Below are 16302 nucleotides of genomic sequence, written 5' to 3' on the forward strand. Positions count from 1 at the left end.
AGATCATGAGCACGGGTCTCTTTTTGGGGTTTACTCTCTTCGAATAATGAATACCAGTACTGATTCTTCGCACGAAGATGACAATATCAGAAAATTTCCTTGGGCCGTCAGGCTGCAACTAGCATCATCAGGATCAGGCACAAGCCGGCAACGAGAAAGCATCCAGTTGACCGACAGGCAGGTACTCGTTAGCCATGGCGACGTTATGGGCTTGGCGGACAGCGGCAGTGGGGTTCCCCGGAGCGACAGGACTGGCTAGCGCGGGGAGACTGGGGCAGACCTCTGCCACTCGCCCACCCCCACACTCTCGCGACATCAGCCTGCGCAAACATCCTTTTCGCTTCGTGCTGCCGCTCGCCGAACATGGCATCGCCGCGGCCAAAACGATGCGACCCGTCTCGGCGGTGGGAACGGCGCCGTCCCGTCTGACCGTGGATGCTGCAGCCAACCCCGCTCCCAACCAAGCCTCGAGCCCATGAGTTCCAGCTCCCTTGTTGGCCTATGATGCGATAAGTAGATTTGGCTCCCAGCCTTGTGATACCCAATGCGCCCGCCTCCACTATCTTCACAACTCCCCTTCGTGCTGCTTCAACTGTCCTCTCCGCTGCAGCCATGAGCCCTTGCGCTACTTCGTTCCTGACGGCCGCCTTGCTGGCCTCGGCGCCTCTGGCAGTGAGCGCTGCCGTCCACGCCGCTGTAATCTTCACCCGCACCGGAGAGCGCACGCCCTTGCTGGTGCAGCAGCATGGACCGCCCGAGCTCACCCCTCTGGGAGCTAGACAGGCTCACAGCCAAGGAACCGTCTTTCGCCAGCGCTACATCGCACCGGAAGCCAACGGCGTCGACCTTGAAGGACCAGAAGCCATCCGTAACATCTCCGAGTACGGGATCGACAACAATCAGTTGTATGTGCTTGCCACCGACGATGGCTACGCAACCGAAACCGCCCAGGCTTTCCTCCAGGGCTTGTACCCGCCTTACACGCTGAACGACACGGTCCCGCCTGCGCTTACCGCAAACGCTGTCCTTGCGAACGGGACTTACATGGAGGCGCCGTTGAACGGTTATCAATACCCACGCATCCGGACGGCGTCATCCCTTGATCCGGCCTACGTCTACCTTGATGGCCAGAAAGGTACGCTCCCAACCAACGAAGTCTGCCTAGAGTCTAACCCAGAGCCGAGTAGAGTGCCTCAATTACGCCTTGGATCGTACGAGCTACTATTACACGCTCGAGTTCAACGAAACGCAAGCTCAGACGAGCTCTTTCTATGGTGAAGTTGGAGCCGCAACCTTGGGCGGTATCCTGCCAGCAGCGTCGTACAGCTATGCCAATGCGTATGCCATCTATGATTATCTCAACTATCAGTATCTGCATAACATAAGCATTCAGGCCATACTGTCGAACAACATCACTTTGCGTGGTGCGTTTGACGAGCTACGCTTTCTAGCGGATCAGTGAGTCGTTGGCAGCCTTGCAATAGTGCATCAGAAAGCAATTGACCGACGGTACAGGCAACAATGGGCGTTCAACAGCATGCCCAACTCTTCGCAATGGATCCGAGCGGTAGCGGGGAAGATGCTAGCCCTGAAGATGCTACGTCAGCTCGCCATCAACATTGCGACCGATGGCGCACAAGCAAAGCTGTCGCTGCTCTTTGGCGAGTTCCAGCCAATGCTTTCGTTCTTCGCCCTGGCCCTGCAGCAAAGCAGCAACTCGTCGCGTTCCTACGGGATACCCGATTTTGCCAGCAGCATGGCCTTTGAGCTCTTCAGCTACGGCGACGCGACAGAAGGCTATCCAGCAACGTCGGATCTCTGGGTGCGCTTCTACTTCCGGAATGGCACGTCCGATTCGTCCGAGCTAGTTGCGTATCCCATCTTCGGCCACGGGCCGTCGGAGACGGCAATGCGCTGGTCGGATTTCGAGACGAGCATGCGCGACATCATGCTCGACGGCGTCGGCGAATGGTGCGCGGCGTGCAATGCAGCAGCCATCTTCTGTCCCGTTTCGATCGGGATCACGGCGGTCTTCAACAAAACAGGCTCGGGCATGCGGCCAGCAGTAGCGGGCGTCATGGGCGCAGGCACCACGCTGGGGGTCGGGCTTCTCGCGGTAGCAGCGCTCATGCTGCTTGGCGGTTTGCGCTTCCGCCGTGGTGACCCGATGATAGGCGCCGGAAGGCGGCGGAAATCGTCGCTGGGTGGGTTTAAGGGCAGCGCAAAATTGGCCAGCGATGCAGACGTCAGCTTTGCCACCAAGGGTGCTCCCTTGGGCGTGTCGGTGACGGAGGAGCAGCAGCAGAAGCAGCAGTCGGGCCTGGCTCGGGAGCGGGTCGGCAGCTGGGAGATGGGCGGCGCAAAGGCGAACCAGCTGGGCGGCAGCGTCGTCGGCGACTGGAAAGACGACGAGAGCAGGCGGTCGAGCCTGGACATCTACGAGAGCGCGGTGGCGCGGCCGCACTCGAGGCTGTGATGAGGCGCTCACGACACGACGCGGCGGCTCGCTTAGGCGGCGCTTTGTGGGGAGGCCAGCCTCTCTCAGCACTGCCTTTTCACCGGACGGTGGGACGGTGGAGTCCCCGTGCTCTGTGTGGAGCGGCGACCCTCAGCGCCGGGCCCCTGACCATAGCCTTTAAATACCGTGTCGGTGTCCGTGGGCCTAGCTGGCCTCCCACCTCTCGCCCGCCCTGCTCCGTGATGTGGATTCGGTGAACGTGAGTGCCAATCCTCCCGGACCCTTCTTTTTCCCTCCACGTCATCGCGCCACTCTTCTGCAGCCCCATATCATCATCGGCCCATTGAAAAAACACTCCGGCCTCCCAAAAAGAGTCGTCGCATGTCGCTCACGTGGTGATCTATATCCGCCCAGTAGGGAACATGATGTCTTCGACATGACTGCCTCCTGACCAACACGTCCTCTACTACTCACCTCTCTGGCCTCGCCCTCGCCCTCCGCTTCCCTCCGTCTCATCGCCCCACCTATACCAAGCCTCCCTGCCGCTTCTCGTCCGCACCCCTCGTAATGGGCTTCAGTCCTTGGGCCATCCTGGCCATCGTCCTGACCGGCGTCGCCGTCTGCGCCCTCCTCTCCGTCCACCAATGGCGCATCCGCGTCGACAGGCGCCAACACCCGCCGCCAGCCGCCGCCGGCACCGACGAAAAGGCCGCCGACAACCAAACCGTCCAGCCGCCCAGCGATCTCGGGGAGTCGGGACACGGTCCTGGCCCAGGTGCGGCTGCGGCCGCTGCGGCGCCGCCGGACCAAACGCCGAGCAGACCGAGCGCCGTCAGCAGCAGCAGCGGCGCCGACAACGCCGACAAGGCGAGTCGGAGCGGCGGCTGCTCCTCCACCGTGGACGACGAGAGGAGGCACGCCGATTCATGATCCCGACGACCACGAAGAGACACGAACTGAAATAATTTACATTTTCCCTTGTTTCGTTTTTTTTTTCTTGCTTTTTAGGTTTGAGTTTCCGTCAACGTTTTGCGGGGAGATGGTGTTGGGCTAGCAAATACTTGCTTGGGGTTAATGTTGGTATCGCTGTGTGCGAGGGGCAAGGGAAAAAGAAGATTGCGCGACGCGTCACCCAGCGCCGCCCAACGGATCATTGTCTATATCTATCTCCTATCCGACGGCGTAAGCCGAAGAGCTTCCCATCATTATGCGTGCCACCACCGTATCTGCACTCGAGAGGTCGACCGACGTCTGCACATGTGCACAAGCTTCCGCACGTGGCAGCATCGACAGTTTTCTACAGACGATCATATCCGCTATTTATAGATGTTTACACACGCTGTGAAATTGTTCTTACCGCTTCGGGAAAGTGGGAGGGCTCTCCCCTCGAACCTTATGCTCATCCTTGTTGTTTCAGGATGTCGCTTGCCCAACCGTGCTCATGTCTTTGCTTTCGAGCCGTGCTGAGTGGGTATGCTAACTTTAATGCTCCGTTTCCCCAGGTCCGCCAAACAAAGATTCAACAAAATGCCACCCGCTTATAACTCCGCCCCGCAAAGGAAACAAGAAAAGTTGGGTAGCGATACCGAAACCAAGATGCAAACCCCTGTACAGGGTCTTGTAACAAGATACGCCGGGGCGTCCTGACCGCCACTTCAACGCTTCGTGCCCTTTGCATTTGCAGCATCGTCGTCGTCGAGCTCCCATCGATCGTCAAAGCTGATCATCTGTGCCATGGCTACAGATAGAATCCAATCAGGCTTGACGATACGTGGCCTCATCTCCGCTTTCCTTGCCATGTCGCGGAACTTCGGCCAAAGCTTGACGTCGTCTGCGTCGGTGCTGGAGATGAGATACAGTGTGTCGCCCTCATCGTTGGCGCGATTCACCTCCAATCCATCATCCGACACTGGTTCCGATTCCATAGCTGTGTCCCCTTCGGCATCGAGCCGGGCCTGTCTGCCCTTCGGCACGACTGTCGCCCTACCTTTCCAGAGCAGGCAGCTACCTCCGTTTGCGGTGATGATGTCCTTGAATGTTTCAAATCCGCCATTGACCTTCTCCGTCACAAATATTTGCCATCCCTTCAACAGCTGTCTCCGATTCTGCTCGGCTCTTGCAATTGACTCGGTAAGCTTAATCCCTTGGCGTCTCTCACCCTCCTTGTCGTTGAGCAAGAACTTTTCAGGCCGAGGAACCTCTTTTTTCTTTAGACAGAAGTCCAAGAATTCGGTTGAGACAACGACCGGGGCATTCGATAGAGCTGCGACAAACTTCTTCGTCCGGACGATCTTTGGTGCGCAAAGAATTGTGACCACCTCGGGGTCTTGTGTGACGTGGATGCCTAACGCACGTAGTTTGTTCTGTGACTGAGCGTTAACATACCGTTGCAATTACGTAGTCAGTGTAGGTAATCGGTAAGCTTACCCGATCATCGGTCTCTTTCTTCGTCTTTTCCACCCATCTATTGTCTCCTGAAAGCATCAAGAAGTGTCCTGTCTCCGAATCCTGGGCTTTTGCCTTTTTGATCTTGCGTTTCGAACCCTTTTCGGTAAACCCACCCTCTTCGTCCTCATCCTCCTCATCTTCTCGTGACCTCTTTGCTGCAACCATCTCCTTTGCTTTAGTATTACTCTCAGCATCATCTTTCACCCTCCTACCTCCATATATAACGCCACCTCTCCTTTTCACCTCCTTCTCGTACTGCGCGATGTCTGGCGCAAGATCGTGAAGCTTCGACAAAGCCTTGCTCTTTGCGCCTCGGCCCGTCGATGGAGTCTCGTTCTCCTTTTCGTCTCCAACTCGACCAGGGGTGCCGATATTGGTCCCGCCACTCCTGCTGCGCTTAACCGTCTTCGCCGAGGGCGTCCTTTGTGCCGGCAACTCCTCGCCTACATTGTTCTGAGCCAACCGAGCACTAACAGTATCCCTGTCGGTGAGCGTGTCCGGCTTCTCCATTTGTCTCTCTTTGGGATCGTGGGCGTTCTTCTTGGCTTTTCCTGCAATGGCCGGCTTGAAGAAATACCTCTCAACGGCGTCTCGGTCGATCTGGGTCTGCCCCACGACCTCGCCAAGGTTTGTGCGGGCGGGGAAATGAGTATACCGCGGATTCGTTAGGGATTGCTCCTTGCATTTGGCATAGCTTTCCTCGAGCCACATGTGGTTCACCAGATGGATACCCCATTCTTGCGCAGCATGGCACTTCTCGCTTTGCGAATGAGCGGTCACCAAGTGGGTGTTTTCCTGCTTGAAGGTCTTTGTAAATTCAGCACCGCAGGCTTTGGTCAGATTCTCGAGGTAGACTCTGGCTTCCCCAACGTAGTTGGAGATACTAATCTTGTACTTCTCGAAACCTGGAACGCCAGTGCGTGGGACCGGATAATGCAGGAGGCGCCGCATGGGCGACGTCCAAAGGTCGTGGGTGATGAGATAGTACAGCCAGGAAAGGTTGCCAACGTCTTTTCCAGCTTGGGACGCGCTTATGTAGTCGTCCCCGTCACGGTATGGACAAACATACGTATCAGCCTGATCAACATGGGTCACAATGGCGCCACCACCAGCCCGTACAAGCTCCTCGATGGTGCTCCGTATGCGCGCACCAACGTTCAGATCACGCGAGAGCAGTATGCTCCTGCCTGAAAAGACGCGCAAGGACCGAGGGACGTTTGGTGATGAGAAGCTGACCGGACTTGGCAACGCTTGAGGGTTGGGAGTGGTGGCGTCTTTGATGGCCTCGCTAGGATAATGAGCAATAGGGACATTGGGATCGCGCGAGAGAATAGGCGGGTTCGGGAGCTGGTAGGGCGCCTCGACAATCTTCTTGCCCAGCTTGAGGCAGTCGTCGAACCTGTTCTCGGTCAGTGGGAGCAGAGGTAGGGCTGGTAGCAGACGGACCAGTGCGGTAAGACAATCTTGCACTTGAGATTCTTAGCACGAACGAGGGCACACTTGTCGTCGTCCAGGGCCAAGGCGACAAGATGGGTGGTTATCTTGTTGACAGCGCCTGAGTATTGGCCGCCCATGGCTAGGACACCGCCTATGATGGCCTCTGCATCTCCTTCGGGAATGTCGGCGGCGCATGTTACAATGACGTCGGACATAAACAAGCATGGGTCTGGGCTGTGGGCGCGCGGGTTGACGGGTTTGCCGCGGCGGAGGCTGTCGTCGATCCATTGTGGCTTGACAACGTGCACGAAGTGGTCGAGGGCGAGCAGGTAGTCAGGGAAGTCGGAGGTGGTAGCAATGATGTGGGTGTAGTTGGTGATGCTGTCGATGCGCAGTGTTTCGGGGTTCAGAGGACGGTAGGTGGCGCCATGGTCCTCCAAGACGCGTCGAAGCTGCGGGGCGAGTCAGCAGAGCAATGGAGCAGGTGTATAGATGGGCGCGACGCACTTGGTCGATGCGCTCCGGCGGCAAGTCTGCAGCGGGAATAGCGGCGAAGGTGACGGACGAGAAAATGTCCTGCTGCGGGTCAACATCCATGGCTGTGTCGTCAGCCATGGTGCGTGCGAGAGGGGAGGTAGTGAAGGGGAGACGAGTGGCAGCGGCCGGCGGAGGTGTTGTGCTCTGCCGGCGCCACGCGAGGACGCGCCGCGAGAACGCGCCGAGATAACGCGCTAGTTCCGCATGCACGTGACTCGATCGCCCAATTCCTCCAATCGTCCCGGCCACCGCCACCTCTAGGACCGTCTGCAGCCATCGGCCTGGCTCAGCCGTGCAATGGAGTCTCATCTGCGACCGTACCTAGTTAAATGGTGGGCGGGCTGGTACCTAGGTCGCTGATACTTAACCTCGGCCCGCTCGCTTAAGTGCGACCCCCTCGGCGAACCGTGGCCTCGTCCATCACCTCTCCCTCCCCAACATGCCAGTCTCCCGCCGGTAACCTTGCGCGCATGCTCGCATATATTCTTATCACCCTCTTGGATAACTTAGGGTGCCTTTGCTCCCACTTGCTTCCACTGCATCAATATTAGCTGCCGTTGCATTCCACTGCCGGACATGGCCCACTTTCCTTTCCACGTAAAAGAGCACCTTCTTCCGTGCCAGCACATTCGTTCGTATGCCCGGGCGACTGCCCACAGCCAGGAGGACCTCCTTCACCTCGCCGTGAAGCAGTACATTCCAATCGGCAACCCGAACCCAAAGCCCGGCGATGTCACTATTATCGGCGCCCACGCCAACGGCTTTCCCAAGGTAGATGCGGCCCGCGCACGCCAAGTCGGCCATGGCTAACTGGCGAGCAGGAGCTGTATGAGCCGTTGTGGGAAGAGATACTCCGCCGTGCCGAGTCCGCTGGCTTCTCCATCCGTAGTATCTGGATTGCTGATGTCGCTCATCAGGGTGCCAGCGGTGTCCTGAACGAGCACAAGCTTGGCAACGACCGTCTGTTTGCCCTCAGTCCACCATGATCGCCTTCTTGCTGATCCCTTGCAGCTAGCTGGTTCGACCATCCTCGAGACCTGCTCCATATGGTCAACAGCTTTCGTGACCAGATGATCCGCCCAATCGTCGGCGTTGGCCACAGCATGGGTGGCAATAATCTCGTCAATCTATCTTTGATGCATCCCCGCCTTCTGGAAAGCCTGATCTTGATTGATCCGGTCATTCAGCGCAGACCCTCCAAAAAAGGCAACCAGGATCCAGCCGCTGCCTCGGCTCGTCGTCGTGATTACTGGCCCTCCCGCGAGTCCGCCGCCGAGGCTTTTGGGAGGAGCAAGTTCTATCAGACATGGGATCCCCGAGTACTGGATTTGTGGGTCAAGCATGGCCTGCGAGACCTGCCCACTGCCATCTACCCGGCCCCTCCGGAGCCTGCCACCCCTGTTCCAGCTCCAGCCACGGCCGAGCCGACGCTGACACCGTCCTCCACAGCTGGAGTAACGCTTGCCACCACGAAACACCAAGAAGTTTTCACTTTCCTCAGGCCTCGGTTTGACCCCTGGGCTGATCCGCAGACCGAGCCTCAGCTTGTAGACGCTAGAACCTACCCGGATTGTACCCCAGAGACTTTCGTTCCTAACACTCCGTTCTATCGCGCCGAATCCAGCATTACATTCCAGATGTTGCCATTCTTGCGCCCGTCGGTTCTGTACATCTTTGGCGAGACGTCAGACCTCTCCGCCCCAGAACATCGCGCCGACAAGATGGAAGTCACGGGCGTTGGTATCGGTGGTAGCGGCGGTGCCCCCAAAGGCCGTGTCTTGGAGACTACCATACCGGGTGTTGGTCACCTCATCCCAATGGAGGCAGTCGGCAAGACGGCTGATTGCTGCACCGATTGGCTTTCTAAGCAACTTCAAACATGGCGTGAAACAGAGATAAAGGAATGGCGAGAATGGGCGGCCCTTCCTGCCGAAAAGAAGCGTATTCTCAGTCCTCAAGTCCTCAAGATGTTGGGTAACAGAAACGGAAACGGCGAAACCAAAAATACCCCTAGGACACAGAAGCTCTAGCATCAGCTATGAGCCTGCGCAAGACCTTTTATTTCGTCGCGGTTGCCCGCCCTTCTTGTTTCGCTTGATATAGGGTGTAAACCCATCGACCAGTTATTTGATTATTTGTTGGCAGAATCGGCCCAGTTGGCATAGGATACCCCAGTCAGTATGGATAGAAATTGGATCAGACTCGGATCCGACCGTACGAAAGACAGGTTGGAACTCATCGTATACTCAACGCATTCACATTCATTCCCTTTGCTATACTCTATGTTTACGACCAGGTTACCAAGTATATTCCAAGCTTCATTCCTGTCTATGCAGTGTTTCCAAATATGCCACAAGCCTCTTCTTTATCACCACGCCAAGAAGCTTCCCCGTTCCCTCTTCGGTTACGCACAAGTATCTCAGCCCCAGTTTTCCGAACATTTCGACGGCATATTCGAGTGGTGCTTTCGAACACAGGGTCAGTGGTGTCCGGTCAACAAATGCAGAGAGGTCTAGGCTGTCGGTTTGCTCTCGGTCGCAATCGACGCTCTCTTCGCCATAATGCCTCTCCACTGTGGGCCCCAACAGTCGAACTTCAGCACCTCCAGATAATGTTGATCCGAGATCTCGCACTCCATGTTCCAACTCGGCCTCTATATTGAAGCATGTTCGTCAGTCGGTAATACCGGTAAACTCCTATCAGAGACCCACGTACCAGGTAGATAGCCTTGCAGCATGCCGTTCTGTACGAGCACCAGTCCCGCATCCATCAGCCCTCTGTCATGTAACTGGCTCAACTTGCGCTCGAGAGTGCTACTGGATACTGTGTTGCTTAGGGGTACCTCAACGGTGATCTCCTCCATGGTCCGAGCAGGAGGGATTAGCACTTCCACAAGGGCTGGATTTACATCTCCATCGTAGGAGGCAGAGAGGGATCTGGTTGGCTTGGAAGAAGTCCCATATGCCTGAACAAGCTTGAGCGCGTGGTCGTTGTCGAGGAAGGGGTGGCCCAGAACCGTCTGGGCTAAATCGTAGACGCCCTCGCTGCTGATTGCATCTGCTGTCCACTTTGCAACGAGGATGGCAATCATATGAGGAACAATGTACTCCAGTTCGCCAGTCAGCTAGCCTTAGGCGTCAGCAGGGGCCAAGAGAAAAGAGAATGGCCAGCCATCCTACCTCAAACATGATCACACACAATGAGATGGTCATGCGACTAACACCAGCGAGGAATGCAGCCGCACCAACCATGGCAAATATTCCGGGGGATGCGGAGGTTATGCATTGTCCGACTAAGCGTCCAAAGAAAGCGCCTCCGTCCAACGCAGGTATGATGACGCCGGACGGCACTTTTGTGCCGAAGGTGATGATGGTGAGAATCAGCTTGGTTGCCAAGCCATGAATCAACCAGGCAATATAAACTCCTTTGCCATCCGTCCTGGCCTCATTGCGGCAGACGAACGACGCCGATGACTCTTCATCACGGCAGCTGACCAGCAGATTTTTGATGATGACATCGCCTGAATCTCTCGTCAGAGGATTTGGAAATTGGAGAAGCGCCGTGGCCAGAGCAACCAGGAAGACCTCGAACACGGGATGATTTGTGATAAGTGGCAGTTTCCTGAACCACCTGGACCAGTTGAAGTTTGCCTTGCAAAAAATGCCACCAAACAAACCTCCCGCAATTCCAAGAACAACGAAAACCAGGTAATGTATAGCTTCGTAAGAGGTGCCGTAGTTGGTCTCGAAGAGTACTAGTTTCCCAGTACCGTTGGGGTTCAGCGCTTTCAGAATCATTGAGGCAAATAGCGAACACAAGAACGCTCGCCACAGGACTTTGCGCGGAAAGTAAGTACTGATTTCCTGGACGCGGTGTTTGTCAGCAGCGGCATTGCCACACCTCACCATGCGCAGCAGGAAGTGGTCCTTTCTTGCATTTTATCTACTCTGCCGATGCCTAAAAGAGAGAACAGAGTGACAGCGTTGAACTTACTTCGTAGCTGAACAACACTCCCCCAATGGGTGCACCGAAAGCGACACTCAAGCCGGACGCACAGGCAGCAGACAACATCTCGCGCATCTTCCTGCCGTTATCCCTGTATTTGGGGAAGCAACTACAAACCAGATAGCCAACACAGGTTGAGATGTGAACGAAGGGGCCTTCTTTCCCGAGACACATGCCGGTCGCCACTGCAAAGGTGGCGCCAAAAGCCTTGACCAGCAAGACCTTCAGGTCCAGAAAGTTGGGGATCACGAAGCCAGACAGGATCGTTTTGATTTCGGGGATGCCGCTGCCGGCAGCCATGTAGATTGTTTTCCCGGAGGGAACAGGGCGCAACGGAGTGTTGGCGTCCACCTTATGGTTGACAGCTGGCAGAGACCGCTTGGTCAACATGGTTGCGCTGGAGGAGATGACCCCAAAGACCAGTGCGGTGGCGACATAGATGGCAAACGAGGGCCAATAAGCGGTAGACCACGAGCGGAAGACATGACAGTCGTCGGCAATATCGGCGTGTGCACAACAGGCCTCTCTACTCAGGAACGGGTTTGTGGTGCAGTAGCCGAGCTTCCAATCGGAGATGGTGGCTTCAGCAACATCGACGACGAAGGCGATGCAGGCGGTGATGGATCCAATAATGGCGACAGCAATCCAACCGGAACATGAATCGAAGGCGGCGATGAGGGCGTAGCGGAGGCCTTTCCTCGAATGGATGTAGCGGTAGCGGTAGGAATCCTTGACCAGATCGTGCAGCCAATCGATGGTGGCGTAGTCGTTGTACGGCAGACGCTCGCCCACGGTGCTCGCAGCCATCAGCCGTCGCTCGTTCCTGCTCTTGGGCGCATCGTCGGGGGGCAGAAGAGGCGTCTGCTCGGTTGCCATGCTGGGAGCGGTAGGACGCGGGCACCAGGCGCCGGCAACGGCATGACAGGCAGTGATATTTACACAGTAGCAAGCTAGTAGCAGGCTTATCTCGGGCAGCGGTCAACAGTAGCGTGCAGCATGATAAGGACGGGTGATGTTTGCACGTGAGGCAGCCCAGTGCAAGTCTGGTTGGCGATGGAAGCACGGCCAGAGACGGAAGGGGATAGTGGGCACGCGGACGAGAGCAGGGCAGGCGCTGTGGCGCTGTCGATCCATGGACAGCGGGGGAGCGACGCTGCGCACGTGCACGACAACACGCGGCAGAGAGCCTACGAAGCTGCTCTCTGCGTCTCTCACTCTCCGCCGCCGAGGAGGACGACGGGAACGAGCAGGCAGCGGCTCTGCCGTCGCACCGCGGCCAGTAACGACATCCATTGTTTCTGCGCGGTGCCGGCAGAGCGGTGCAACGTTGGGCCCGTCACTGCAGCTCCAGCACCGGCACCAGCGGCCGCTAGTGAGAGAATTCTTGGTCCCTTGGTCCCTTGATCGCTAGCCAGGTCTCCGCCCTGGCGGCGAGGTCCCTGGCCCGGCAGCCAGCCGTCGCCTGGTGCCACAGTGCGTGTGCCTGGCGGACATCCTCCCACGCTCCCACGCTTCGACCGCCTCGGACGCCACTGCTGCACCCTGAGGCCAGTCGCCTCTCTGCGCACGAGCCCCCGCCAGCACCCTTGCCCCCTGGGCCGACATCACTTCACATGAAAGCCGTGCCGTGACCCGCTCTTTGCCCGCACTGCAGCGAACCCTCTCCTCCATTCTTTCTCTCTCTTACCGCTCCTGCTCCTCTCGCGCCTCTCTACTCCGTGTTTCCCGCGTGCGCCCCCCAAGCCCCGTCACCATGGACCACGACGCCCTTCCCTACATCCCGCTGCGCTACGACAGCGCCAATTCGCACGACTCGGCGCTGCAGCTGGTGCTGGCCCTGCGTCCCGAATGGCGGCAGCACCAGGACGCCATCGACTTCGTCCGCTTCACCGACGGCATCACAAACACTGTACGTCAAAGGCAAGCACCCGCCACAGCCCCGCCGCGACCCTCGCGCTGAACCGAGCCCCTGTAGCTCTTCAAGGCCGTCGTAAAGCTGCCCGGCTGGACCGATGAGCAGATCGACCGCGAGGCCGTGCTCATGAGAGCCTACGGCCGCGGCACCGATGTCCTCATCGACAGAGAAAGTTGGTCCCGTCCCGCCCCGCCCCGCCTGCCAACTGCTCACCCCCGCTCCAGGAGAAACGCGCTCGCACTCGCTGCTTGCCCGCCACAAGCTCGCACCCCCGCTCTTCGCCCGCTTCGAGAACGGCCTGCTGTACAAGTTCATCGAAGGCTCCGTCTGCTCGCCCCCCGACCTCCGCCGCCAGGACGTCTGGCGCGGCGTTGCCCGCCGCCTTGGCCAGTGGCACGCGACACTACCCATCTCATACCTCTTCACCGAGATCCCCTCCAATGACGCCCCCGCCCCCGCCACGGATGACCGCATCCACCGCCGCAAGGCGTCTTGGCTGGAGGCCGCCGACAACATCACCCCGGACATTCCCTCGCCCAATCTGTGGACCGTCATGCAGAAGTGGATCCATTCACTGCCCCACGCAACCGATGCCGAGCAGAACCGCAAGGCCACGCTGCAGCGCGAGCTGGTCTGGCTCGTGAGCCGCCTCAGCTCCACCCCGGGCATCAGTGTCAACCCCCTGGTCTTCTGCCACTGCGACCTCCTGTCTGGCAATGTCATCATCGAGCCCCAGCCCTCGTCCGGTGAATCTCCTGCCTCGACCACTGAGTCCAATGCCACCGACTCCTCCATCGATGCCCTGAGCGTTGACTTCATTGACTATGAGTACGCCACCCCGGCTCCCGCCGCCTTCGATATCAGCAACCACTTTGCTGAATGGGGTGGCTTCGACTGCGACTTCAACTGCCTGCCGACCCGCTCCGAGCGACGTGACTTCATCAGCGCCTATGTCTCGTCCTACAGCTCGCATCTGCCCCAGCCCCTACCTCAGGCCGACGTGGATGCCAAGACCGACCAGCTGTTCCGCGAGGTCGACGACTTCCGCGGCGTACCTGGCTTCTACTGGGGTATCTGGGCCCTGATCCAGGCCAAGATCAGCCAGATTGACTTCGACTATGCTAGCTACGCTGAAATCCGTCTAGGCGAGTACTGGGCATGGAAGGCAGAGCTCCTTGGCACCCGCACTGGTGATCTGCCCCTTCGTGAGAGGCGCTGGGCTGAGAAATGAGTAAACGATCGTCTTATTGTTTTTTGTCTTTCGCATCCTCGCATCTGATGAAACTTGCGGATTCAACAACCGCCACGAGTCATTGACTGTTGACCTAGAGTCCCGTCACTGACCGCTTGGAGTCTCATTCCTGCTCGTTGATCCCCGTTCACGGCGTCCGCGGCATCTTCCAATCTTGTTTTGCATTGAGGGGCATAAAGGTTGCTTTGAAAATCGAGGAGGAAAAAGTTAAATGGTGTGACGCGGCGGCCGTGTCGACTTTTGTTTTGCCTACCCCTAATTTTCCTCGGGCCTCCTTGGACGTTTCCATGGTCTTCAACGACGATACCCAACTCTACTGTCTTGAATTTCACGTTATAGAAGAGGTCTCTATCTAATGTGGAGGTGGGGATGACGGCTACTCTTAGAGGGCTTAGAGGCCTTTGTGCCTGACGGCTTGGTTAGAGGCAAGGGTGGATGGGAGCCGTCAGCAGGGCACCATATACCAGACAGAAAGCCGGAGTCAAGCAATTGGAACCGCATTCATGTTCGTACGAGGTGCACATATTTGAACAGTGTCTAGAACAAATCGTCTGCATTCACGTCTTCCCCTCTACGGCGGGCCAACCAGATGCGGCCACTTTCATATACGCCTAAATACAAGCCACTTCCGATCATGGTCCAAACAGCACGAAGGGCACCGCCGCGCCAAATGCCACGGAAACCCTCCTGGGCAATGATTTCGCGGCCAATGGCCAGGCTCGACTTTCGGGGTCCGGTCTTGTCGGATAGATTTTTGACAGCAGCAACGGCGCCGTCTTTCGAAGGCTTCGCGGGGTTTCCCAGGGCATCCTTGAGGGTGTCTGACGCTGCGTCAACCTTTGGCTTGTCTGCCTCGGCAGCAGACAGCATAATCCTCGTCTTGATAAGGTCGATGGGAGTGGTAACGACGGCGGCAATGCTACCCGCAGAGCCGGCGCTGATGGCCGTGATCATGCCGCTCTCGGCGAGCGAACCAGACCTGGTGCCGGCCCTGTCGCGGTAGCTCTTGAGGTACTCTTTCATGCGTTCAAACATGGGGAATTGAAGGGCAGTGAAGGGCAGATTGCGTCCAGCCAATGCCGTGTAGCCGCGCCAAAGGGCGAAAGGGTTTGACCGGAACTTGGCTAGTGTCTGCATTGTAGCATTTCCACTGCCGGTGCGAGCGTCTACCATCTGGGCATTCTGCTTGATGACTTCGGCAGGCGTCAGGATCGCGCACGACACGAGCTCGCCGACGGAGGAGGCAATGGAGTGTATGACGGGCTGCGGTAGCAGGTGGGAGTTGTGCGAAGGTAGCCGAGGGTTATGGGTGGTCAGAAAGGCCTTGACGCCCTCGTAGGTGGTGAAGAATGCTCCTGCTTCAAGCTGTCAGAAGGCGGGGCACTTTTTTGCTTTTTTGGGGCGGAGTGAAGTACAAGAGGGCAAGGTGGCTATTATGACGCTGCCGACGCCCTGGTATAAGCCGCGGAAGAGAGCCGGGCGGTTGATGGTGTTCGTTCTGGCATTGAGGTACAGGCGGGTGTAGTCGGGCGACTGTAAGCGGGTCTTGAGGGTGTCGAGAGGGTAGACGAGAAGGTCGACGGTGAAAGCTGCGAAAGCACCAGCCTATCAGGATTGCGCCCGGGTTAGCACAGGCGGGGCTGCGGGGGCGGGTGGGGGTCACCGACCAGCAGGATGTCGGTGGTGGTATTGTTGCCGGACATGGGGACCTAAGGCGTTCTGCAGCGCTCGTGGAGAGCTGCCGGTGCCAGTCGTGATGAGATCAGATAAAAGTTGCAACCCGAGCTCCGACCCGTCCGATTGCCGCCCGGACACTACGGTGGGCGACAGGAGGGGTTGACCTGGATGGTGCGCATGGCCCACCGTACGCACATGCGCCTACTTCTCGTATACGAAGTAGTTGGATGCGACTACGTCTAGACCAAGGCCGGCGATCGTGCCTGACTGCCCAACCGTGGGAGCACAGCCCGTTGCCGTTGCCGTTGCCGTTGCGCGTGGCAGTGTCAGCGGGCGGCATGCAAAAACTAGTTGCCGTTGGAGTTGCAGCTCAGGTGATGAGGCACGCCTCATAGTCAGCGCCTAAATACGTCATGGCTTTCCCCCAGCCTGCTTGTCCTCGCCTTCACGTTGCTTTGGGCTGCTCCAGGCTGCGCGCCCAACATCACCGCAGCCACAGCAAGCAGCGGTAGGAGCAGCACGCTCCAGCTGGCCTCAGCTGGTGTTGGCCGTTGTCCCGGCGCAATCACTCGC

At 57.8% G+C, this 16302-nt stretch overlaps 6 protein-coding genes across 6 annotated transcripts; 3 read left to right on the plus strand and 3 right to left on the minus strand.

The window, feature by feature from the left end:
- Window positions 1–612: 612 nt before the first annotated feature.
- SLS55_004461 (uncharacterized protein) lies at window positions 613–2476 on the plus strand (the record flags this gene model as incomplete). Its single annotated transcript, XM_066775918.1, has 3 exons — window positions 613–1135; window positions 1188–1458; window positions 1516–2476. 3 exons carry the CDS (start codon window positions 613–615, stop codon window positions 2474–2476), a joined length of 1755 nt encoding a protein of 584 aa, XP_066633799.1.
- A 1637-nt stretch (window positions 2477–4113) lies between these two features.
- Window positions 4114–6958, minus strand: ESC4 (regulator of Ty1 Transposition; the record flags this gene model as incomplete). The annotated part of the gene is made up of 4 exons (XM_066775919.1): window positions 4114–4821; window positions 4886–6305; window positions 6353–6795; window positions 6851–6958. The coding sequence occupies 4 exons, from the start codon at window positions 6956–6958 to the stop codon at window positions 4114–4116; spliced, it is 2679 nt and encodes an 892-aa protein (XP_066633800.1).
- Window positions 6959–7456: 498 nt separating this feature from the next.
- SLS55_004463 (uncharacterized protein) lies at window positions 7457–8910 on the plus strand (the record flags this gene model as incomplete). The annotated part of the gene is made up of 3 exons (XM_066775920.1): window positions 7457–7651; window positions 7702–7840; window positions 7892–8910. 3 exons carry the CDS (start codon window positions 7457–7459, stop codon window positions 8908–8910), a joined length of 1353 nt encoding a protein of 450 aa, XP_066633801.1.
- Window positions 8911–9392: 482 nt separating this feature from the next.
- Window positions 9393–11761, minus strand: SLS55_004464 (uncharacterized protein; the record flags this gene model as incomplete). The annotated part of the gene is made up of 4 exons (XM_066775921.1): window positions 9393–9533; window positions 9723–10004; window positions 10060–10743; window positions 10874–11761. The coding sequence occupies 4 exons, from the start codon at window positions 11759–11761 to the stop codon at window positions 9393–9395; spliced, it is 1995 nt and encodes a 664-aa protein (XP_066633802.1).
- An 877-nt stretch (window positions 11762–12638) lies between these two features.
- On the plus strand, window positions 12639–14031 carry SLS55_004465 (uncharacterized protein; the record flags this gene model as incomplete). Its single annotated transcript, XM_066775922.1, has 3 exons — window positions 12639–12794; window positions 12861–12972; window positions 13025–14031. The coding sequence occupies 3 exons, from the start codon at window positions 12639–12641 to the stop codon at window positions 14029–14031; spliced, it is 1275 nt and encodes a 424-aa protein (XP_066633803.1).
- A 558-nt stretch (window positions 14032–14589) lies between these two features.
- SLS55_004466 (uncharacterized protein) lies at window positions 14590–15755 on the minus strand (the record flags this gene model as incomplete). Its single annotated transcript, XM_066775923.1, has 3 exons — window positions 14590–15417; window positions 15502–15641; window positions 15716–15755. The coding sequence occupies 3 exons, from the start codon at window positions 15753–15755 to the stop codon at window positions 14590–14592; spliced, it is 1008 nt and encodes a 335-aa protein (XP_066633804.1).
- Between the last annotated feature and the right edge of the window lie 547 nt (window positions 15756–16302).

This window comes from Diplodia seriata, assembly GCF_021436955.1.
Source record: "Diplodia seriata strain FDS-637 chromosome Unknown scaffold_4, whole genome shotgun sequence".
Classification (NCBI taxonomy): domain Eukaryota; kingdom Fungi; phylum Ascomycota; class Dothideomycetes; order Botryosphaeriales; family Botryosphaeriaceae; genus Diplodia; species Diplodia seriata.